Source organism: Panicum virgatum, unplaced genomic scaffold (assembly GCF_016808335.1).
Source record: "Panicum virgatum strain AP13 unplaced genomic scaffold, P.virgatum_v5 scaffold_4224, whole genome shotgun sequence".
Taxonomy (NCBI): domain Eukaryota; kingdom Viridiplantae; phylum Streptophyta; class Magnoliopsida; order Poales; family Poaceae; genus Panicum; species Panicum virgatum.
The window spans coordinates 1-19,655 of NW_024376370.1; the positions used below are offsets into that span (position 1 = coordinate 1).

At 42.5% G+C, this 19,655-nt stretch overlaps 2 protein-coding genes and 1 pseudogene across 2 annotated transcripts; all 3 read left to right on the plus strand.

Moving 5' to 3' along the window:
- The first annotated feature begins 140 nt into the window (after positions 1 to 140).
- Positions 141 to 1,328, plus strand: LOC120694212 (annotated as a pseudogene).
- A 4,664-nt stretch (positions 1,329 to 5,992) lies between these two features.
- LOC120694207 (probable WRKY transcription factor 70) lies at positions 5,993 to 7,370 on the plus strand. Its single transcript, XM_039977365.1, has 3 exons — positions 5,993 to 6,369; positions 6,491 to 6,562; positions 6,690 to 7,370. The coding sequence occupies exons 1-3, from the start codon at positions 6,065 to 6,067 to the stop codon at positions 7,162 to 7,164; spliced, it is 852 nt and encodes a 283-aa protein (XP_039833299.1). The 5' UTR covers positions 5,993 to 6,064; the 3' UTR covers positions 7,165 to 7,370.
- Positions 7,371 to 14,894: 7,524 nt separating this feature from the next.
- Positions 14,895 to 18,237, plus strand: LOC120694213 (probable WRKY transcription factor 70). The gene is made up of 3 exons (XM_039977369.1): positions 14,895 to 15,382; positions 15,909 to 15,998; positions 17,525 to 18,237. Exons 1-3 carry the CDS (start codon positions 15,009 to 15,011, stop codon positions 17,904 to 17,906), a joined length of 846 nt encoding a protein of 281 aa, XP_039833303.1. The 5' UTR covers positions 14,895 to 15,008; the 3' UTR covers positions 17,907 to 18,237.
- Positions 18,238 to 19,655: the final 1,418 nt, after the last annotated feature.

Below are 19,655 nucleotides of genomic sequence, written 5' to 3' on the forward strand. Positions count from 1 at the left end.
ATATGAATACATGTCAAACAAAAGCTTGGACTTCTTCATATTTGGCATGTTATGCAGAATCCTTTTACACAATGTCACATCTTCACTGTTTTTTCTATTTCCTGCACCACTAAAAGTATTTCATTGTCATATATATGCAGATACAACAAGAGGAGCATTAATAAACTGGAATATGAGGCGACATATAATTGAAGGGGTAGCTCAAGGATTGCTCTACCTCCACAAGCATTCACGCCTTCGGGTCATACACAGGGACCTAAAAGCAAGCAATATTCTCTTAGATGATAATATGAACCCCAAGATATCCGATTTTGGCCTTGCTCGAATTTGGGTCAAATGAAACCCATGCAAATACAAGTAGAGTTATTGGGACATAGTAAGATCATAGTTTAACTACACTACTAACATGAATATTTGTTTGACTTATGATAATTGATTTACTTGTTTGTTCCATCCAGTGGTTACATGGCTCCCGAATATGCTTCTGAGGCATGTTCTCAGTCAAGTCCGACGTCTTCAGTTTTGGTGTGCTGCTTCTAGAAATAATTAGTGGTAAATGAAACAATGGGTTTCATCAAACAGGGAATTTTCCCAATCTTCTTGGATACATGAGTAAAATTGTCCTTTTCTTTTGTTATTTCTGTTCCTATACATGTTTTCTAATACAAAAAGGAAATCTACCGCTATAGAAATGTAACTAGAATACCAATTCACAAACAAATGATTCTATTAAATATATATCAAACACACATGGATGTGTGATGCATAATGAAATCTATTGCAACTAGATAATGATAAATATGTAATTTAGAGTATATGTTATAATATTTAATAGACGAAAGGGGCGTGAGATAGAAAATTATAATTATTAGCTATAAATCTTATTTTAAATTATTTTAATTAGCCCGTGGGAGCACGGGTTGATAGGCTAGTTGTACTAATTCGTTTCAAATATTAGTTCCACTGCACTATTCATTTTAACCATTTATCCCGTTGCAATGACTACCACATTTCAGGCATGGCTTCTATGCAAAGAGCAAAAGTGGTTTGAAGTTATTGACCCCTGTTTAGATGACAAACAACAAAACATGGAAATAATGAGATTAATCAACATCGCACTGATGTGCGTACAAGACAATGCGGTTGATCGCCCTAACATGACAGATGTTATCTCTCTGCTTATGAATGAGAGCACAAGCTTGCCCGAGCCAAAACAGCCAGCTTACTTCAACACAAGGATAGTGAACAAAGGAGAATACGTGGTTGAGTTTGACAAATCAAACAGCGCCATAAATGATGTCACCAATTCACCCCCAAATGTCAGATAGATTATATATGTGGATCTAGCATTTATCTCCACTCTATTTTGTGATCCGTATAGTCTATGTTTGGAACTTGAATCTTGATGGATGCTATGAGCCAATGGACTGTTCTGTAATTATTGGCTGGATTCTTTTGATTTGGAGCAGTTTGACATTTTCTTACTACAACTCCAATCTACATTTTACATTTATTTTGGACCTGGCTAACGCACGGCCAGTCATACGGCCACCCCTTTTTTGGCAATTAGATTTGTCTGCTACTGTCTACTTTCCTCTTATGGGAAGTACGTATGGAAGTTAAGAAGTTCACTAATATTTTGAGAATCTTGTATCTAGCCCTTGTTAAGAATACCAGTTCACAAATAAATAATTCAATTAAATATATCAGACACATATTACGATTTGCTTCTAGAAGATAACATAATCAGCGACAGAACAACAGTGATCAATTCAACTGTGCATCTGTGCCAATTAACAGCACTTGAAGTACATAACAAGGCATCACTAGAATCAACCCGTGCTTAAGAAAACAAAAGAAAAGAAAACATGCCACCAAATTGTCCACATCCACAATTTCCAGTTGCCATCATGACTAATATTCAGAGGGAATTAGCATAGCAGGACTCTTCTCAGATGGATGACAAAATCTTGGGATGTCAACGTCACAAACGCTTACCATAGGACATAATTCAAAAATGAAAAAGAAGGCTCAAAAACAGCCAAAGAGTTGCAAAATATGACATCAACAGTTTAGCACCAAGAAAGAGACTTCAGCAAGTAGGTGATAACTCAAGTGACAGCACCTAATAAGAAAGAAATAGTATCACTTATAAAACAGACAACTCGAACTGATATTTTCCCTAGTCAAAATAGCAACAAGGAGCAACACCCAGTCAGTAAGGCAGTAGGGCCTCCAGATATGGCTCCATCATTCTCAAGTAATAGAGAACTGAACTCAGTTATTGTTTTTATTTATTTATTTAGACTAGTAAAGTGTACGTGCGACACGCACGTATTTAAGAAACCCATAAAAGATTTAAGAATCCACCAATTGTAATTCTTGCACTAAAAAATATTATAACTATGGTACTATTATTATTTTCATCTATACGTATACAACATCATATAGTTTATATAAGTGACAAGAGATGCATGCTAGGATCATATATAAACATGCGGTCCTCAAATCAAACTTATGTTCTATCGTCCATCTTTAAAAAGATTGCGCACTGCATCCAAATGGCAATCAACAAACACCAAGCCATCATACAAGTATAGGTTTTTGGTTTGCCATCCTCAAAGGGGACAAGAACGGTAACAACCACAAGTCCATCTTCAGATGCATAATCTTGAAAAGTGCCATCATTTTAGTAATCCATGAATTCTATGTCTGGCTTCTCACCAGCCACTGAAAATTTATAATCTGAATAATTCCTGAGATATGTCTCATCTCGAATCCAAAGAATTAAAAAGTATCTGAACAAGTTCAATCGACCAAAAGTACATATTTAGAGAGAAGTTAATAATTCATTATGGACATACGAAGATTCTTCTTTTCCCAGGAAGGAGACATGTGATACTAAAACATGTGGCCCATCCACACAAAAAGATATTAGCTAAAGAACGAAAGAGAGGAAGCTAAGATCTTTCACAGGTTGAGAAGTGCTTAAACTCTATTTAATCGGTATAGCAATTTAGAGCCAATTTGTGACTACATTTTTTCGTCTTGGTTCTTTGCTCAAGTAGACATATAAGAGCTCAAGTGAAAAAAAAGGTAAGATTTCCCCTTCACAATAACTATACTCGGAGACGCAAAATTTGCCACTAAATTAGCGTGCTCACACGACTCTAGTGATGAAGTAACTATGCAAATTAAACAAATTAGAGTTTAAAGTCATTCTACGAATTCCCATTTGTCCAACTGATTGTAAGAATTTTCACAGGTTAGCAAGTATTCCCTCCAAGTTGTTTAGAACATCTGACGCGATCTCCAAATATAAAATAGCAAATAAATCAAGAGAAGAATGGGCCAGGAATCAGCTTGGCACGAACCCGTCGTCGTTGATGTGGCCTCCCGGCAACGACGGAGAGCCAGGCGAGCCAGGCATCGATGACTTTGCTCGCCGTGCGTCCTGTTGGTGAAGCTCTGCAAGGGTTGGCGGCGTGTGACGAGCGAGAGTGCCTCTCCGGCCACGCCGGCGTTTCCACGGGTGCCTACTCCGGCTTCCCAGCAGCAGTAGCAGCCTCCTGCAGGGTGCATGCCTTTCATGCTGATCGCAAATGGGTGGTGGATGCATTCCGTCCCAGGCGCAGGGGACCGAGCTATTTCTTTAGAAAAGGCTCCAACAATCTTCTCACGGTTGTTTCTGAAATTTCATCAGAATTCGATCAAACGATTCCGTCACGAAATTTGTTTGGATTTGGCCTGATTCCTAGTTCCATCAGAGTTTCCAAAGGTCTGACCGTCTGAGCAGGCAGCGCGGACTTGGTCTGAACCAGCCACGCGCAAGAGAGAGCGGGCATGCTGCATGCATGCAGCTCGACTGCCGCTCACACGCGGGGACGCGTGCGGGCAGTCCGTTGCGTTGGAGCGGTGCCGCACAGTGGGTGGGACCGCGGAACAGCGCCACGTGCGAGGCACGGTCAATGGGCGCTGGCACGGCAAGCGGGACCCGCGCCGCGAGGCTGGGTGACGGCGGGCCCACGGCTCCACATGGTGCTCTGGCCGGTGGGGCGCCGCGCCGGAGATCGCTAGGGTGCAGAAGCGAGGGAGGAGGCCGTTGTGGTGGCGGCGTGCGGTGCGGCGAATGGGCCGTGGCGCCGGCAGCCGGTTCAGTCGGTCAATTGTGGATGTATAAGGGTATGCGGCGGGTAGTGTGGAATTGGTGACAGAAATAATTCGTTTTTGGCAGAAACAATCTCTAACTCATAGTTTTTATGGGTCTCCACCCCCTCTCACCTTTCTTGACCCTGACAAATGGGTCAGTGAGGGGTACGGTGGACCCAATTCAGATGAAAAAAGTTTTCAATTATTTTCGATTTTTACAGTATAGCTACGATCTTTGGTTCAACAACGATCACAATTAGCAACCAAAGAAGGTGTCACCTTCAGGTGGATGCTTAATTTCTTTCCATAAAGGCATGTCTGTTAAGAAAATAACATTTCATATATGCACTACTATTATTCACATTTTAGTAGTATAAGACATCCCAAAACAGAAAGAAAAGAAGAACTTTGAGGTAAAGGACATAGAAAGCACCATGTATTTCGCAAGGAACCTACTTGCCAACTTTGTAGTGCTAGCTATCATCGCATTGGTGTATTCAGGAGGCCGGTGTCCCGATGATCCACGAGACCACGACTAGGGGTGTTAATGGGCCATGACTCTAATGGCCTCTTCACAGTTCAATAAGACCCTTAAATATTTTATCTCAAAATTATATAAGATTAAATCCCAACCCTTTTAGGATCCGACACTTAGATTTTCTAGTTCAAAATTTTGGGCCCTTTACCAACCCTAACCACGACCCACCTTAAGATTTTGTGACCCAACCCAAGGCAATAATTGTACAAAGTTTGTTCATGTAAGAAAAGATGGTGCAAGTTTTAAACTTAGCTGTTAAATTTTAACATGTTTGTAATTGTAAGACACCTTACCGATATATTCTTGTGTGCTTTTAATTATTCTATCTATACTTTTATTTATTATTGCATCCTATACTAATTTGTCGTATTAAAGATTTTATGTCAATTTGCCATGAAAAAATTTAAATCAAGCTGGAATACGGACAGTCCACCTCCTAATCCAAAATCTGCGATACTACGTCACTGTTCTTACGTCTGCAGACCGCTACATTCCGGTTCTCAGTTCCCACGCAGCAGGCTAGTTGACTTGATCAAAACGCATGTTGCACGTAGCTAGCTGCAAGCTGGAGCGTTCCAACTCCACGCGGGATCGAATTTTTAAGTTACTAACTACTACGTACCCACGCGTTCGGGTCACGGTCGATCATCAGATCTGACGCCCTATTTCGCGAGGCCATGCATCAACAGGGACTCTTCTGTTTCTTTTCGTTCGTCAGGGGACACAAGCAGTTGACCCTGCAATTGACAACTGGCAAGTGGCACCTCCCCCTGGTCGTGCCGATCCCATTCTCACCACCAACCGCACTGTTATTTTACTACAAGCACTGCCGCCCTCGTGATCCCCTACTCCCTAGATTAATCACTCCAGCTAGGCAGCTACTAACCCACTCTTACACTGTACTGAAACTGATGGATTGTAATCCTGTCATTGATTAATGAAAGCACTCTTTTATTTGAGAGAGAGAAAAAAACAACTCTACTTCCTCGGAGAGGACCAATAGGGGCGGCGATGTGGCACGTGGACAGAGAATACGACACATACATGGTCAGCAGATGAGCAGAGTGACAGGCAAGTTACAGTAACATACTACGTACTACATGCGTGCTTAAATCCCTAATCTATACTAGTAACCTGCGTCGCATTCACCTTGCAATTCCACGCTGCTTCCCCTTGGTTTACACCTAGTAGTTCCGAGACAATCTAATAAACAGTGAGCACTGGCCGGCGAGCTCATCGCAGCTAGCGGCTTCTATAAATAGTCAGTCGTCCGCCGGCTCCTTTTCGCAGGACTCCACGCCTGAATTCGGCACGAGACAAAAGGAGATCACTGACTGGAATCAGGTCACGGTCAGGGAGTCAGGGTGATCGAGAAGGATGGCAATGGCCAGCAGCGCTCCAGCTTGTGCGGCGTCGGAGCTTGTTGCTAAGGGCAGGGAATCGGCTGCTGTTCTGCAGGCCCTGCTCGCCGGCCAGCAGCCGGCGGTTGGCGCAGTCGTCGAAACGCCCCACGGCCTCCAGGAACTCACAGAACAGATCCTCCGCTGCTGCGACCGCGCGCTCGCCGCGCTGCGCAGTGGCACGGCGGAGGGCGCCGCTGCCAGCGGCGGTACCAGGAAGCGCAAGCCGGAGCGCGGTTACGGCCCGGCTGCTCCTCCTGCGACGAGCTCCAAAAGGACGAGGTGAACAATAGTTCTGCTCATGATTGATGATTAGTCTTCAGGCTCACTGTGCTAGCTAGCTAGAACACTGACATAGCACACTGGCACTGCAGGGGAGAGAGGGGAACAAGAGTTGAGAGAGACGGACAATAGAGGACGGCTTCATCTGGAGGAAGTATGGCCAGAAGGAAATCCACGGCAGCAAGTACCCGAGGTGCGGATCTGTTTAATTTCAAGATTTTAATTAATCAAATTCTCCTTGAATCTGAATGCAATCAGGAGTACTAGGGATCAGCTTAGTTCATGTGCATCGCTGAGCTTCTGATCTTTGTCGCTCACAGGCTCTACTTCCGCTGCACCTACAAGGACGACCACGGCTGCACGGCCAGGCGGCAGGTGCAGAGGTCGGATGCCGACCCCTCCGTCTTCCTCATCACCTACTTGGGTGACCACACCTGCTGCCGTGGCGACGACGAGCCTCTGGCGCCGTTCGTCATCATCAACTTCGGTTCCAGCAGTAGCGACGGGCTGCCTAGCCGCAGTTCGCCGTGGCCTTCTTGTGACGACGACGGTCCGGGTCCGGTGGTCTGTAAGTCACCGGATTTGTGCAATTCGCCGGAAGAGGAGCTGCGATCAGGCATGGACAACGAGTCGTCGTCCGAGTTCATCGACCAGTCAACACCGGTGCCGGAGCCGACGAGTATGAGCCCGATGGATGGGTGCTTGTTGGATTGGACGCTTTGCGATGAGGAGAGCTCCTTTGACATTGGCGAATTCGTGGGACAGGACTACTTTGATTACTTTGGGCTGCTTTAATAGATATATGCATGATCAGTGTACAGACAGGAGGTATTGGTCAGGCCAAACGGAGTAGCTTAATTTTGATTGAGAAATGTGTTAGTATATGTAGTGAATCCTTGTTTTGCCAGCTAGCTGCTGTCATCATGCTTTTTAAATTTATGAGGCAAATTATGACGTGGAATGTAATAAAATGGTGCGCGTCTGCGTGATTTGCTTATCTATTTGGTCCTGTTTATTTGGTTGCAAAGCCTTATTCAAGGGATCGACGGAATTTTATTGTAAGAAGGACGACGCCCTTGCCATCAGTCAATAAAATAAAGGTTTGATTTTCATAAAATACATATATAGAGAGATTTTTGAACTGATTGGTCATTGCAAAATCCATAAGGCGCAATTTTGACAAGAGGTTTTAGTGTGTGTGTGTGTGTGTGTGTGTGGTGTGTGTGTGTGTGTGTGTGTGTGTGTGTGTGTGTGTGTGTGTGTGTGGTGTGTGAGACACACAGGCACATGCACACTAATTATCCTTAATTAAAATGTTGATGTGATTTTGCAATGACCAAAGTAATATTCACACACTTTTTCTTTGGGTGAAATATATATACTTCAATTCCTACATCGTTATTATTACAGGTTGTACATGAGACTATGAGAGGAGAGGTGTTATCATCGCGCAATTGATGTTTAGTAGGCCTAATGATTATACCATAAAATAGCATTGTTGAAAAAGACTTTCCGCTGGTGGTGGTTCAATCAAGTAAACACAAACAAAAGCTTGAAACCAATAATAGGTGCTTTCTTGGAACTTATAGAGTAAACAAAATCTAGTGAAACTGAGCTTAGAACCGCAGAGGCCTTCCAAGTGTTCCAAATATTATTCTTATTTTGGGGGGGACTCATGTCCCACCTCCTTTCTTTGTTCTTCTTCTCTCTTCACCTCTCCTCCTAGCTTCTCCTGACCCGCCACTGCTATACAACAATTGTTAATTATTTAAAAAAGAGTATCTTCAGATGCAAGGGTCCAATCCATGATGAACATGTCAAGAAACTGTGTACTAGATAGAGTCATATTAGTGATCAATTGACTTAGCCAACTAGAAATACATACAACGAAAAATATGATAAATTAAAATGTCCACATCAATGTAGGGCGAATTTTGTATTCGAGTGCAAAATAATTGCAGGTTCTCCATATATATAGCCCTATTAATATTAATTAAGAAAACTGGACTTTTTTTTGCTTTGTTCTCTAGTTTAATAATAAGGACCCTAATAATCCATTTAGACAAGTGCCCACATGATGATCGAAAGTAGTCACTTTATAGTTCATAAAAGAAATTAACCCTATTGGGCTCCTCGGGGCTCCTACTCTGACCCATGAAGCAGCATAGAGAGTCAGCAGATTGAAACCAGAAGAACCACTGGTTCGAGTGGTTCGATCCTGATCAGAGAAAGTTCACTTCCATGGCGGTGCATGATGACGTAGGGGCACGACTCGTGAACCCGCACGCTCTCCTCCGCCGTCCCCATGCCTGTGAGGTCGGCATGGTCCTGGTCCGGGATGTATATATGTATTCTGCTAACGCGTGCCAGCATAAGCGGAAGTAGAAGGCCTTTTAGTACTTAGTACTCGTAACCCACGTCATCCTTGGCGCATTCAGTGATGGGCAGTTGCTTGGCCTCGTCGTCTTGGCCGTGAGACAGTTGTTGCATTGGCGACTTTAATTTACGACTAGCAGCAGTATACAGGCAGGCAGGGTCGAAGCAGCTACGTACTTCAAGCTCAGCGATCTTTTCCCCATCGGGATCTTAGAGCTGTATGCTACTTAGCTTGAAGCCCAACGTTGGATTATAAGAGCTTATGCAATATACATTGGGTCAAGCAGTTAGTAATCAAATGGTTTAATTAAACGGTGCTCATATATATTCATGATTAATGGATCGATGGATTGCATCCAATTCGCTCCATGGATGAACCATGCCCATCTTTATGATGATGCTAGACCGGATCGATCCTGAGTTCAATATGCCTATATATATGCTGTAAATACATAAGTATATATATAGTATTACCAAGGGGTATGAGCCGTGTGAACGCATGTTGTGCAATGTATCATGCTTGCATTAAGTGGGACTGGATGGACCACCGATTGTCAAACCTGTCGCTAACTTTAGACCGTTCCAGTATTGTATGGTATAAGCGCAGGATCGGACGTGTGCGCTACCAGACAAGAACCAAACAAGAAATGTCCCGCTAATATATATACTCATCAATCAGGGCAAACATATACGGAGTACATTGAAAAGCCGTGCACGCGTAATTTGCACCATTAGTTGAGTATGTTATTTTTACAAATCTTTCACTGCTAGAAAATCTCTCATTAGTACCGGTCGGGAACCCCGGTTTGTACCGGTTTCCCGTCCGGTATCGTTCCGTCGGTACTAAATATGCAAGCATTTAGTACCGGTCACTCTGACCGGTACTAAATGGAGTGTTTAGTACCGGCCGGTGTTAGCGGCCGGTACTAAACTGCTCGCCCGCCATGCGTAGCTTTTTTTTTCTTTTCCTTTTCTTTTCTTATTTTCTTTTCCTTTTCTTTTTCACACAGCGCCGACCACCACTGCATTCACAATCACACGCATTCACAATCACAAGAATCACAAAAAAATCACAATCACATGAACCAGTTACAGATTTCACAAGAATACATGAACCAAAATCAGAGATTTCACATCAACAAGCTAAGGTTTCTCAAGAATCAAAAAAATTATCACATAGACACATGGAGCCCGCTACACGCCCTTGGTGGCCGGCGGCCTTCGCATCCTCCGTGCGCCGCGCCGGCAGCCCCGCTCCCTTGGTGGTCGGCGGCCTCCGCGCCAGCAGCGGCTAGGGAAGGCCTTCGCGCCTCCGGCGTGCCGGCAGCCGCCGGTGAAGGCCCCCGCGCATCGCCCCTTGCTCCCTGGCGGTTGGGGAAGGCGTCGCCCCTTGCTCCCTGGTGGCCGGCGGCTTCCGCGCCACCCGTGTGCCAATGGCGGCCCGGGAAGGCATCCGCTTCCCCTGCGCGCCGGCGGCGGTCGAGGAAGGTCTCCGTACCCCTGCTCTTAGCAGCTGCTACGCCCCGCCCGTCGTCCCCCCGCCGCCACTCGGCCCCGTGGCCACGCGCGCTCGTGCCGCCGCCGCCGCGGGAGAGACAGAGACAGTGGCGGATGTACACCCCGGGCCACCCGTGCCATGGCCCAGGGTTCGGCCCAAAAAATTGCTAAAGAAGCCCCAAAAATTGCTGAAGAAGAATAAATATACTACTTCGCGATGACACTTGTTGTATGTTTTCTATCTTTCCATTATGTTCTCGTGTATCTTTTGAACTTCCATTATGTTCTCGTGTATCTTTTGAACTATGAGTTTGTCGACGTCTGGTTTTTGTCACAACTATATTTAAAACTCGGCCCGGGGTTCAACTCAATCCTGGTTCCGCCACTGGACAGAGAGAAGCAGAGGGGATGACGGGGGAGAGAGAGAGAGTGAGAGATAGAGAGAGTGCTGGGGAAAGAGATAAGGAATGAGAGGAGATAAAGCTTGTGTGGTGCTCTTGATATTAGTGCCGGGTAGTCTCTACGCCCGGTACTAAATTGAGATCTTCGGTACCGGCTGGTGCCACTAGCCGGTATTAAATCTCTTTGAGGCCATTTTGTACTGGATCAAGCTACAAATCTTTCTTGTTGATAATGATATATGAGTTATTTACTTTTCATATGCAATAAAATGACATGGCAAAGGCAAATCCGGCCAACACGATTTTTTGGCTCGAGACAAGCACTAAAGCTCGATGCATCTTCATGTTATGACAATGCGTTGAAAGTGATGAGAATCACTTATATTCCCTTTATTTTGTTATTTGCATGTCGTATTAGATTTGTCTTAAGTTAAACTTAGCTAACAACTTCGATCAAAATGAATAGAAAAATAGAGTGATACTAACCAACATATGCACTATCAACATATATTTCATGGTCGATTCAATAAAACAAATTTAGTATTATAAATATTATTATCTTTTTCCACAAATTTGGTTAAAGTTGGTCAAATCTAATGCGACATGTAATAAAATTATAGATTTTTCTGAATTGCTACAATAAAAATACCATTCTGATCTTAAGATGCCCTTTGACGTACGCCTGGCGGTTTGAAAGCACATGATGAATGCAACAATAATCATCGATCCAAATTAAGTCCCGCTAGTGTGCGTTGCTTCTCGTCACATGGCTGACCGCACTACTGTGACGTCGAGGACCTGACGTCATATGCGCCATTGCGTGGCCGGACAAGAGCAACGCGTACTCAGGCACCTGGAGCTGGTGCGCGTTCTGACCAGTGGTCGGGAACGTGGGCGGCAAGCGGCATCCTGATTGGTGTGCTTACACCATTATTGACTAATCCCCTCATTATATATATTTTTTTCATTAGCATAGCAGGTTCTCTGGTTGGATGTTTCGAAAGTTGGATCGGTTTGCTTAAACACTGGGACAGAAAGGTACTAGTACAAAGTAGTGGGCTAGTGGAGAAAATTGTAATTTTTGGTGGGGTGCGCCCGGCGGCCAAGCGCTGTGAAACCATGTGGCCGCACGCCCTCTGTCCAACCGGTTTAATTTCCTGCACGCACCAGATTAAACTTGTCGCCGACATGGTTTTTCACCTGAACTACTATATAGCTAGAATAATAAGTCACGGGAAAGGGGAAATAATTAACCGACCAGCCACTCAGCCAGCACGTCAGAGAGATGAGCTTCCACGTTTAAAAAAATGGAGAGAGAGAAACGAGCTACAAACGCTTGGAGCTGTTGAGTATGCATGTCACGTGCGCCGCTGACGCTACCCGCGGCGACGCAACAGTCCTGACGCCACAGGGTTGCACGTACTTCTTGCACCACACAGGGGCCAACAACGTGCAGGGAGCATCTATCGTACTCCGTCCACATCATTAGCAGAAACACAATGTGCATGTTTTTCACCACAAGGAATCTTACTAGCTGAGCTACGCTTATTCGCATATAAAGCGTCATACAAGGTGAGAAGAATACATGTATTATGTGTTGAGGCTAGACCAATAACCATTTTTTCCTATATATGCATTGGCGGAACCGCAGGGTACTGGGGTGCTCCAGCCCCCCTACTCCCATGGAGGCCCCCAACAATTTTCAACCACTAGTCTATCAACCCGTGCTTCCGCACGGGCTAATTAGAGATATCTAATAATTATCTAGCTTTATGTGATTATAATAAATGTGATAAGTTTACTTATTAACAATTTTTTTACTTTGCATCACACCTCCATATATATTTGATATGTATTTAATTGAACACTTTGTTTGAGCCACGTGAGCAACATGAAAATTGGTATTCTTATCTTTTCTCTTATATATGAATATATAGTGAGTTGGTGACACACACACATTATGGTTAGTATTTTTATGTAAATAATAACATAAATAATATATTAATAATGATAGAAATAGTAATTTAGAATTTTATATTGATGCGCTTTAAGATTTTATTGTAATAATATAATTTTGATTCAGATTTGGGGTTTATTTTACCTTTTGTTATGATATCATTGGATAATATATATGAAAATTTAAGGGGTTATTTGATATTATTTTATAATGGCATAAGTGGGTAATTTAATGAAGATTAGGGGGTTACTTTAGATTATTTTTTTTATAATGGCAGATGTGAGTAATTTAGATACATATTTAGGGGGTTACTTTAGTCTATTTTCATAATGGCAAAGGTGGTTAATTTATTAGAAAAAGATAACAGATCTAATGACTATTATGATTAGAGTTGCTGAATTGATGGCCGGATGTTTGATGTTTGTGAGAATTTGTAGGATTTCTTTATTTTGTTAGAATGTCCACCTAAGATCCTAGGTGGCTTCATCTGGAGGCTTCAAAAGGAGCCTCCAATTAGTAATAGTAAGATGATGATGAAGAGGAAGAAGAAAAGGAGGAGGAAGAATTAGAAAAATAGAGAAGAGAGGAAGAAGAGGAAAATAAGCCCTCTAAATTTAGATACTAGATTCTTCGCCATTGTATAGGAGTGCCTTACGCGCGCCTTGGCGCACGTAATTTATTTTGTTGTTTCCGTTGGCAATATAAGTTTATATAGAGGTTTGTAGTATATGAATAGACAAATGGATATACATAGATAGAAATAGGACATTTATTTTCAAAGCAAAAAAGGCAAAAAAAAATAGTAGCTGAAATCCGACGTCTCAATCTCGCCGTCGAAGGCGGTCGGCAGCGGTCCTCGGGCATCTCCTCACCCTGCAATGCGTGGCTATCGCGCCCGACCTGCGGCACCGCTGCGTACCGGAGCGAGGCCGGGTCGCCCGCCGGTGACGGCATGAACTTGCCGCACCCATCGAGGGCGTGCCCGGTGGCCCGCCCAAACTCGCCGCGTGGCTCTCCGGCATAGCTTCACTGTCGTCGTTGTAGTAGAGCACACACCCATTCGGAGGCCACCAAAATTACCGGTCGAGAGTTCTAAATTTAGATATTTTGCAGTGACCTAATGGAGAGGTGACCCTAGGACCATTCGTGTCTCAAGGCCTCAAAGGTATGGCACAGCCAATCGCATGCACCGTCAATTTAGGATCGAATGGTGGAAATCTTTTTTACCGACGTGGCTGGTCTGCTCTTGCGCCGACCTTCGGGGCATTCACATATAGAAACTTGGGTCGTGATTAGATTCAAAAATTTTACCCCGAAAAACATCACATCGAATATTTGAACACATGCATAAAATATTAAATAAAATTTATTTACAAAACTTTTTACATGGATAGGTTATAAATCGCGAGACGAATTTAATAAGCCTACTTAATCCATGATTTGCAACAGTGATACTACAGTAACCGTTCACTATTTTTGAGTTAATCATGGAGTAAGTATGCTCGTTAGATTCGTCTCGTGATTTACAACCCATCCGTGCAAAAAGTTTTGTAAATAGATTTTATTTAGTACTCCGAAATAGAAACTTGGGCCGCGATTAGATTCAAAAATTTTACCCCAAAAAATATCACATCAAATATTGGAACACATGCATAGAATACTAAATAAAATCTGTTTACAAAACTTTTTACACGGATAGGTTGTAAATCGCGAGACGAATCTAATGAGCATATTTAATCTATGATTTGTAACAGTGATACTACAGTAACTGTTTACTAATTATTAATTAATCATGAAGTAAGTATGCTCATTAGATTCGTCTCGTGATTTACAACTCATTCGTGCAAAAGGTTTTGTAAATAGATTTTATTTAGTACTCCAAAATAGTAAGATTCCCTTCCATCCATACTCATCGGATCGCGATTGGACGGCCGAAATAATTTTGGCCGACGTGGCCTGTCTGGCCGGCGGCATAGCCTCGGGGCTTTAACATATAGAAATATGTAGATTTTTTTATATAAAGAACTCCGATTTTTCGTCTCCACCTTTTCTGATCATTGTGTTCCATGCTAGTAAATGAGACTTCAGATATAAGCCGCCCAATTGTATATTTAGGGGCGACACCGAGATACATACACCTTACCTAACACTTGCATCAATGCACGCAATACATATTCAATCTTTAATTAGTTGACAGATATGACAAGAGTTTAATTAATTTATTTGCCAGCATCAAAATTATATAAAAACCGTACACACGCTTAATCGTCGTGCTATCTCTCAAATCTCGACGATTGAGCCCTTTCTTCTACCCATTAGGCCATTACACAAGCTCGTATATCCAAACCCCAGAGGCCCAGACCCAGGCTCTCCCAGCCCAGCTGCTCCACCTTGTGAGGAGTCCTCCCATGTCAACGCGGCTCAGCTCCGCGAAGAACTCGCAGCCGCCGCGCTCCTCCTCCGACAGGATGGACGCGGCGATCCAGGAGCTCAGGAGGGGAACCAGGCTGGCGGATCTGCTCAGGCAGCAGGTGGAGCTCATCCCGGAGCTTGAGCGACGCCACGCAGCGGTGGCCAACGTGGGCGAGATATCCACGGCGATGGAGTCGTCGCTCTCCCTCCTCCAGTCTGAGATGGAGCGCCCCCCCTCCCCTGAGGTCGAGGCGGTGGCCATGGCAGCCTGCTCCTCCGATGGAGGCACCGGAGAAAGAAATGGCGCCGTCGCCCGTGCAAGAAGAAGGGTGAGGCACTGGCGAGGCAGGCATGGAGCTGAGCTCCCAATGTGAGTCCTATACAAACCTGTGATTTGTACTGCGTTTCTGCATGCTACAATATATAGGTGGTGTTAGAATCTATAGCCTGAATATAGCCATGAGAGGATCCGCATGAGAAGGGTTCAGTGCTGTTGATTTAGCAGATCTGTAATTCTGTATAACTCATTTGGGTTTAAGGGAACTAATTCTTCATGCCATGATTAGCTTTTCACTTTCTTTGCACCATTTGTAAATTAACTCACTCTTGAAGGTGTGTAGAGAAATGGAACGTACGTTAGTTTAGGCCTAGAAATTTTCAGATCCACGTTACAAAAGAAAGGGAAAGATCTCAGGTGTTTCATGATCTTGTTTTTTATATCCAAAAAGTTCGTATGGGGAGGCATATATATATGATGTACATGTGTGCTTGCTTCTCAGTTCTCACATAGGCGCACGGATCTATATTTCATGGTTGGGTAGGAAAATTTGTACTAGTATATAGCTAGGTTGTGGCAGTGAAATTGCATTCAGTTTCGATTCCATCTTGTTATTCAGGAAGGAGATATTGACTGAGGCACCAGAAAACGATCGTTTCCACTGGAGGAAATATGGTGAGAAGAACATCCTCAATGCTGAATATCCAAGGTATGTATATCTTTCGTGGAGTTTCATGGCCCATCATCCACACTCCTCTAATAACTCACTTTTCTCCAGATTTATCACTGGCTAGATTATGAATATAATGCCCATCCATTTCCTCATGTCAAACAATTCTGAGAAGAATATACTAGCTACCTCTGTGTTAAAAAGTACTCCTTTACAGAGAAAAAAAAACTACTACATGGTGGTACGTACTTATATTCAATAAAAAGTAGGCATGAGTTGTCATGGATCCATGTATTCTCGTCTTTATGATATTTATGATTTATAGTGCTAGATCCATTTGGGTATTAGCTTGGTTAGCTTCCTAGCTAGCTCCAGCAGATTACTTCTGCTTATTAAGCCTTGTTGAGGATGTCTTTGCTTCTCAGCGAAAGCATATTTTATATTGGCATTTATTTATTAGCCTTCTTGATGCTACGTTTCGTCAAGGATAACCCATCTTGTGGAGTAGTTGAATCTTAAATTTCCAATAAATCTGATTCTGGCTAAAGCTAAACTAAGCCTCCCGTTTAATTAATTTGTTTCGTCTTGTAGATTGTGGATTGCAACTTGCAGATTTGTACAATAACTAAAACTAACAAAAAAGACCTAATAAGATCCATCAAGTAGTGCAATATGCATTCTTTTTTAATTTTCTATTGTCAATGATGGGTGCGTTAGATTTCTGCCAACATATTATTGTAATTATTGTTTCTAATAGGAAAGGTTTGAAATCAAAGGAGTATATATGGTATGCATTCTGTTTGTTCTTCAAAAAATGGATAAACATTTAGATATGCAGTTTATTCGCGGGTCGATCTTGTGATGTTTATTTGTTGTATCCTTTGTTCCAAAATGTAAGTCAGTCTATCTTAAATTTGATCAAGTTTGTAGATAAAAGTACTAATATTTACTATATCAAATAAGCATATTAGATTCATCATGAAATATGTTGTTTCATATTATACCTATTTTGGTATTATAAATGTTGATACACTTCTATATAAGTTCCGTTAAACTCAAGATATTTTGACAAGGCAAAACTAAAATGACTTTGAGGGCAACATAATATTTAAAACAGGATTCAACGGCACGTAAAACAAAAATGGCAAGCATATTCAGAAGTAATTTTGGCTAGCTATTCAAGTGCATGGCAATATATATATATATATATATATATATATATATATATATATATATATATATATATATATATATATATATATATGAAGATTTGACTTAAGTTTAAAATAACATATTTTGGCTTTTTGCTCATCTGAAAAGTAGATGTGTGTCAGCTGCAACAAGGAAAACTAAGAATTCTCTTTACGACTACATAAAGAAAGTGCTTGCCATGTATATGAAATGTTGTAATCCCCTGCCAATAATTTACTTCTATCTCAATGTGATTGCATTCTACCTTTTTTTAGCGACATTCCAGACTTTAGTTTCCTCAGTCAATTGGGGGGCAAATGATGCTTGTCATAGATTTATTTATGTTCATACGTTCGGTTATTATTAATTTTCAGGTTATACTACAAATGCGGTTACAGTGATGACCACAAGTGCCCAGCAAAGAAATACGTTCAGCAGCAAAGCAACAGCGGCCCTACTCCACTTTTCATGGTCACCCTGATAAACGAGCATACGTGCGAGACTTTGTTCCCGAACGATCCCTGCTCAAGCAGCAGTAGCGCTTCGCAGGTTCTCGACTTTACAAAGGCATCGCTTTCTCCTCCAGTAATGGCCGCCGCTGCCCCAGGGCTGAAGAAAGAGGAAGAAGACAGCATGTCTGTGTCTATGCACAGGCAGCACAGCTATCCGTATGATGAGTACCTGTCTTCTTCGTTTCCAACGATGTCGCCAGATGGAGATCATCAGGTCAAATTTTCCCCGGGGCCCGGGTGGTAGCAGTCTAATAAGTGAGTGAGATACACCTACCAGTTTACTGTATTTTTCAAGCAGCTAGTCGAACCATAATAATCTAGTAGCGACTCATGCACGGCAAGAGTTAGCTTATTATTAGCACCAACTATGCATAAATATGCATGTGTGGTGTTAACCTGTAGTAACAGCTGTTTCTTAGATGGATATGCATGGTCGTTTCACTTTGGAGTTGTTGGACATATATATACTGTATCTCTTATTGGCACATTTCTAGCGCCACCAAAAATAACCTTTTTGTATTTGATGATGTACCCATGTTTACAGCAGATCAGACAATACAGCTCTATTTGCACAAGAGCTAGCTATTTAGTACTAGCTAGATGCGTTGTGTTTAAACGTGACTAGCTAGTCAGACAGTTTGCTAACAGTGCTGCATATTAACTGTTATGCACAGAAAGATGCATGGATCGACCTGATGAAGAGCATCTTCCAGAGAATATGCATCAGACAAAAATTAAATTAAAGCATTAGAAATCAACAAAAAGTGAAAAAGAATAGAGACAAGAATAATAGATAGAAAAAGTTTCCATCAAAAAGGAATAGAAACAAGAAAGGAGGTGAAAAGTTGGTTACATGAATCTCCAAAACGAATAGAGAGACAAGAAAGGAGGTGACGTAAAGTAGCTATTTCATTGGAATACTTTGAACTGCTATGTACCAACACGGCAAAATTAATCAAGTCTTTGGTCATGTGCACACTAACGAAAAATATACAGCTGTGTTAATATGACGAAAATTGTAGTAACAGGCCGACCTATTATCAGCCAAAATAACAGTTCATCTTTGGATTGTCCGTGTTCGCAATCTTATCATCGTCATTGTTGTGCCGCAGAGTAACTGATGACACATTGTGCTGATTGAGGCGATGGTCCTCGTTTGTGATATTACTGCGCTCAACAACAAAGATCTGATTAAGAACCGATATTTGCAATAAATGGCAAGTTAAGAAAAACTAAAGAATTTATATACATGACCTGCGTCGTTTGTCTTGTTGCCTCCTAGCAGCTCGCCACGCGCCAACATGCCTTCATCAATTCCTATCATAGTCAGTGGTGGATCCAAGAGCTCAAATGGGGGAAAGGCTTTAGTTCTCCTTCTTGTTCCTCCTTTTTTCTTTCTTCCTTCTCTCACTATGAAAGAAACGGCCTATAGTGACATCCATAAAGGTAACCTGCAGTTGTTGCCCGTCACCCCACAAATAGAGGTGACAAGCTTTATCTCCGTGCGTCATCTCGGACCAGTTTGGACCTCGCGAGGCCACGCCAGAAATGTAGCCCGTCACCTTTGAGAGAGTATAGGTGATGGGTATTAACAATGCCCGTCACCTAGAATTAAGGTGACGGGCTACATTCTTCTCCCATCACCTAAAGTACATTCAAAGGTGACGGGCCATGACTGAAGCTGCGAAGGTGACGGCCTTTACTTAGCGCGTCACCACGTCTTGTAATACACTTAGCCTATGGTATTTGAAAGGTGACGCATTACACGTATAGTTCGTCACCTATGTGTATGCATCATCTTACCAGTGGCCACGAGCTTAGCCATTTTTTATCGGACAAATAAAATGTCGCCGCAGTTCTAACAAAAAGATGAAAATTGCGAGATAACAATGCTGAGAATAGCGCGAGATAACAAAAGTGTCGAAATTGCGAGATTGTTGCAAGATAACAAGGCAGAAGTTCATATATATATATATATATGTGTGTGTGTGTG

Bases quoted from the DNA above. Each gene is read 5' to 3' on its own strand.
- LOC120694207 (XM_039977365.1), top strand. From the start codon at position 6,065: ATGGCAATGGCCAGCAGCGCTCCAGCTTGTGCGGCGTCGGAGCTTGTT. The intron at 6,370-6,490 runs GTGAACAATAGT...GAGTTGAGAGAG, and splicing joins ACGAGCTCCAAAAGGACGAG to ACGGACAATAGAGGACGGCT. The intron at 6,563-6,689 runs GTGCGGATCTGT...TGTCGCTCACAG, and splicing joins CACGGCAGCAAGTACCCGAG to GCTCTACTTCCGCTGCACCT.
- LOC120694213 (XM_039977369.1), top strand. From the start codon at position 15,009: ATGTCAACGCGGCTCAGCTCCGCGAAGAACTCGCAGCCGCCGCGCTCC. The intron at 15,383-15,908 runs GTGAGTCCTATA...CTTGTTATTCAG, and splicing joins CATGGAGCTGAGCTCCCAAT to GAAGGAGATATTGACTGAGG. The intron at 15,999-17,524 runs GTATGTATATCT...ATTAATTTTCAG, and splicing joins CTCAATGCTGAATATCCAAG to GTTATACTACAAATGCGGTT.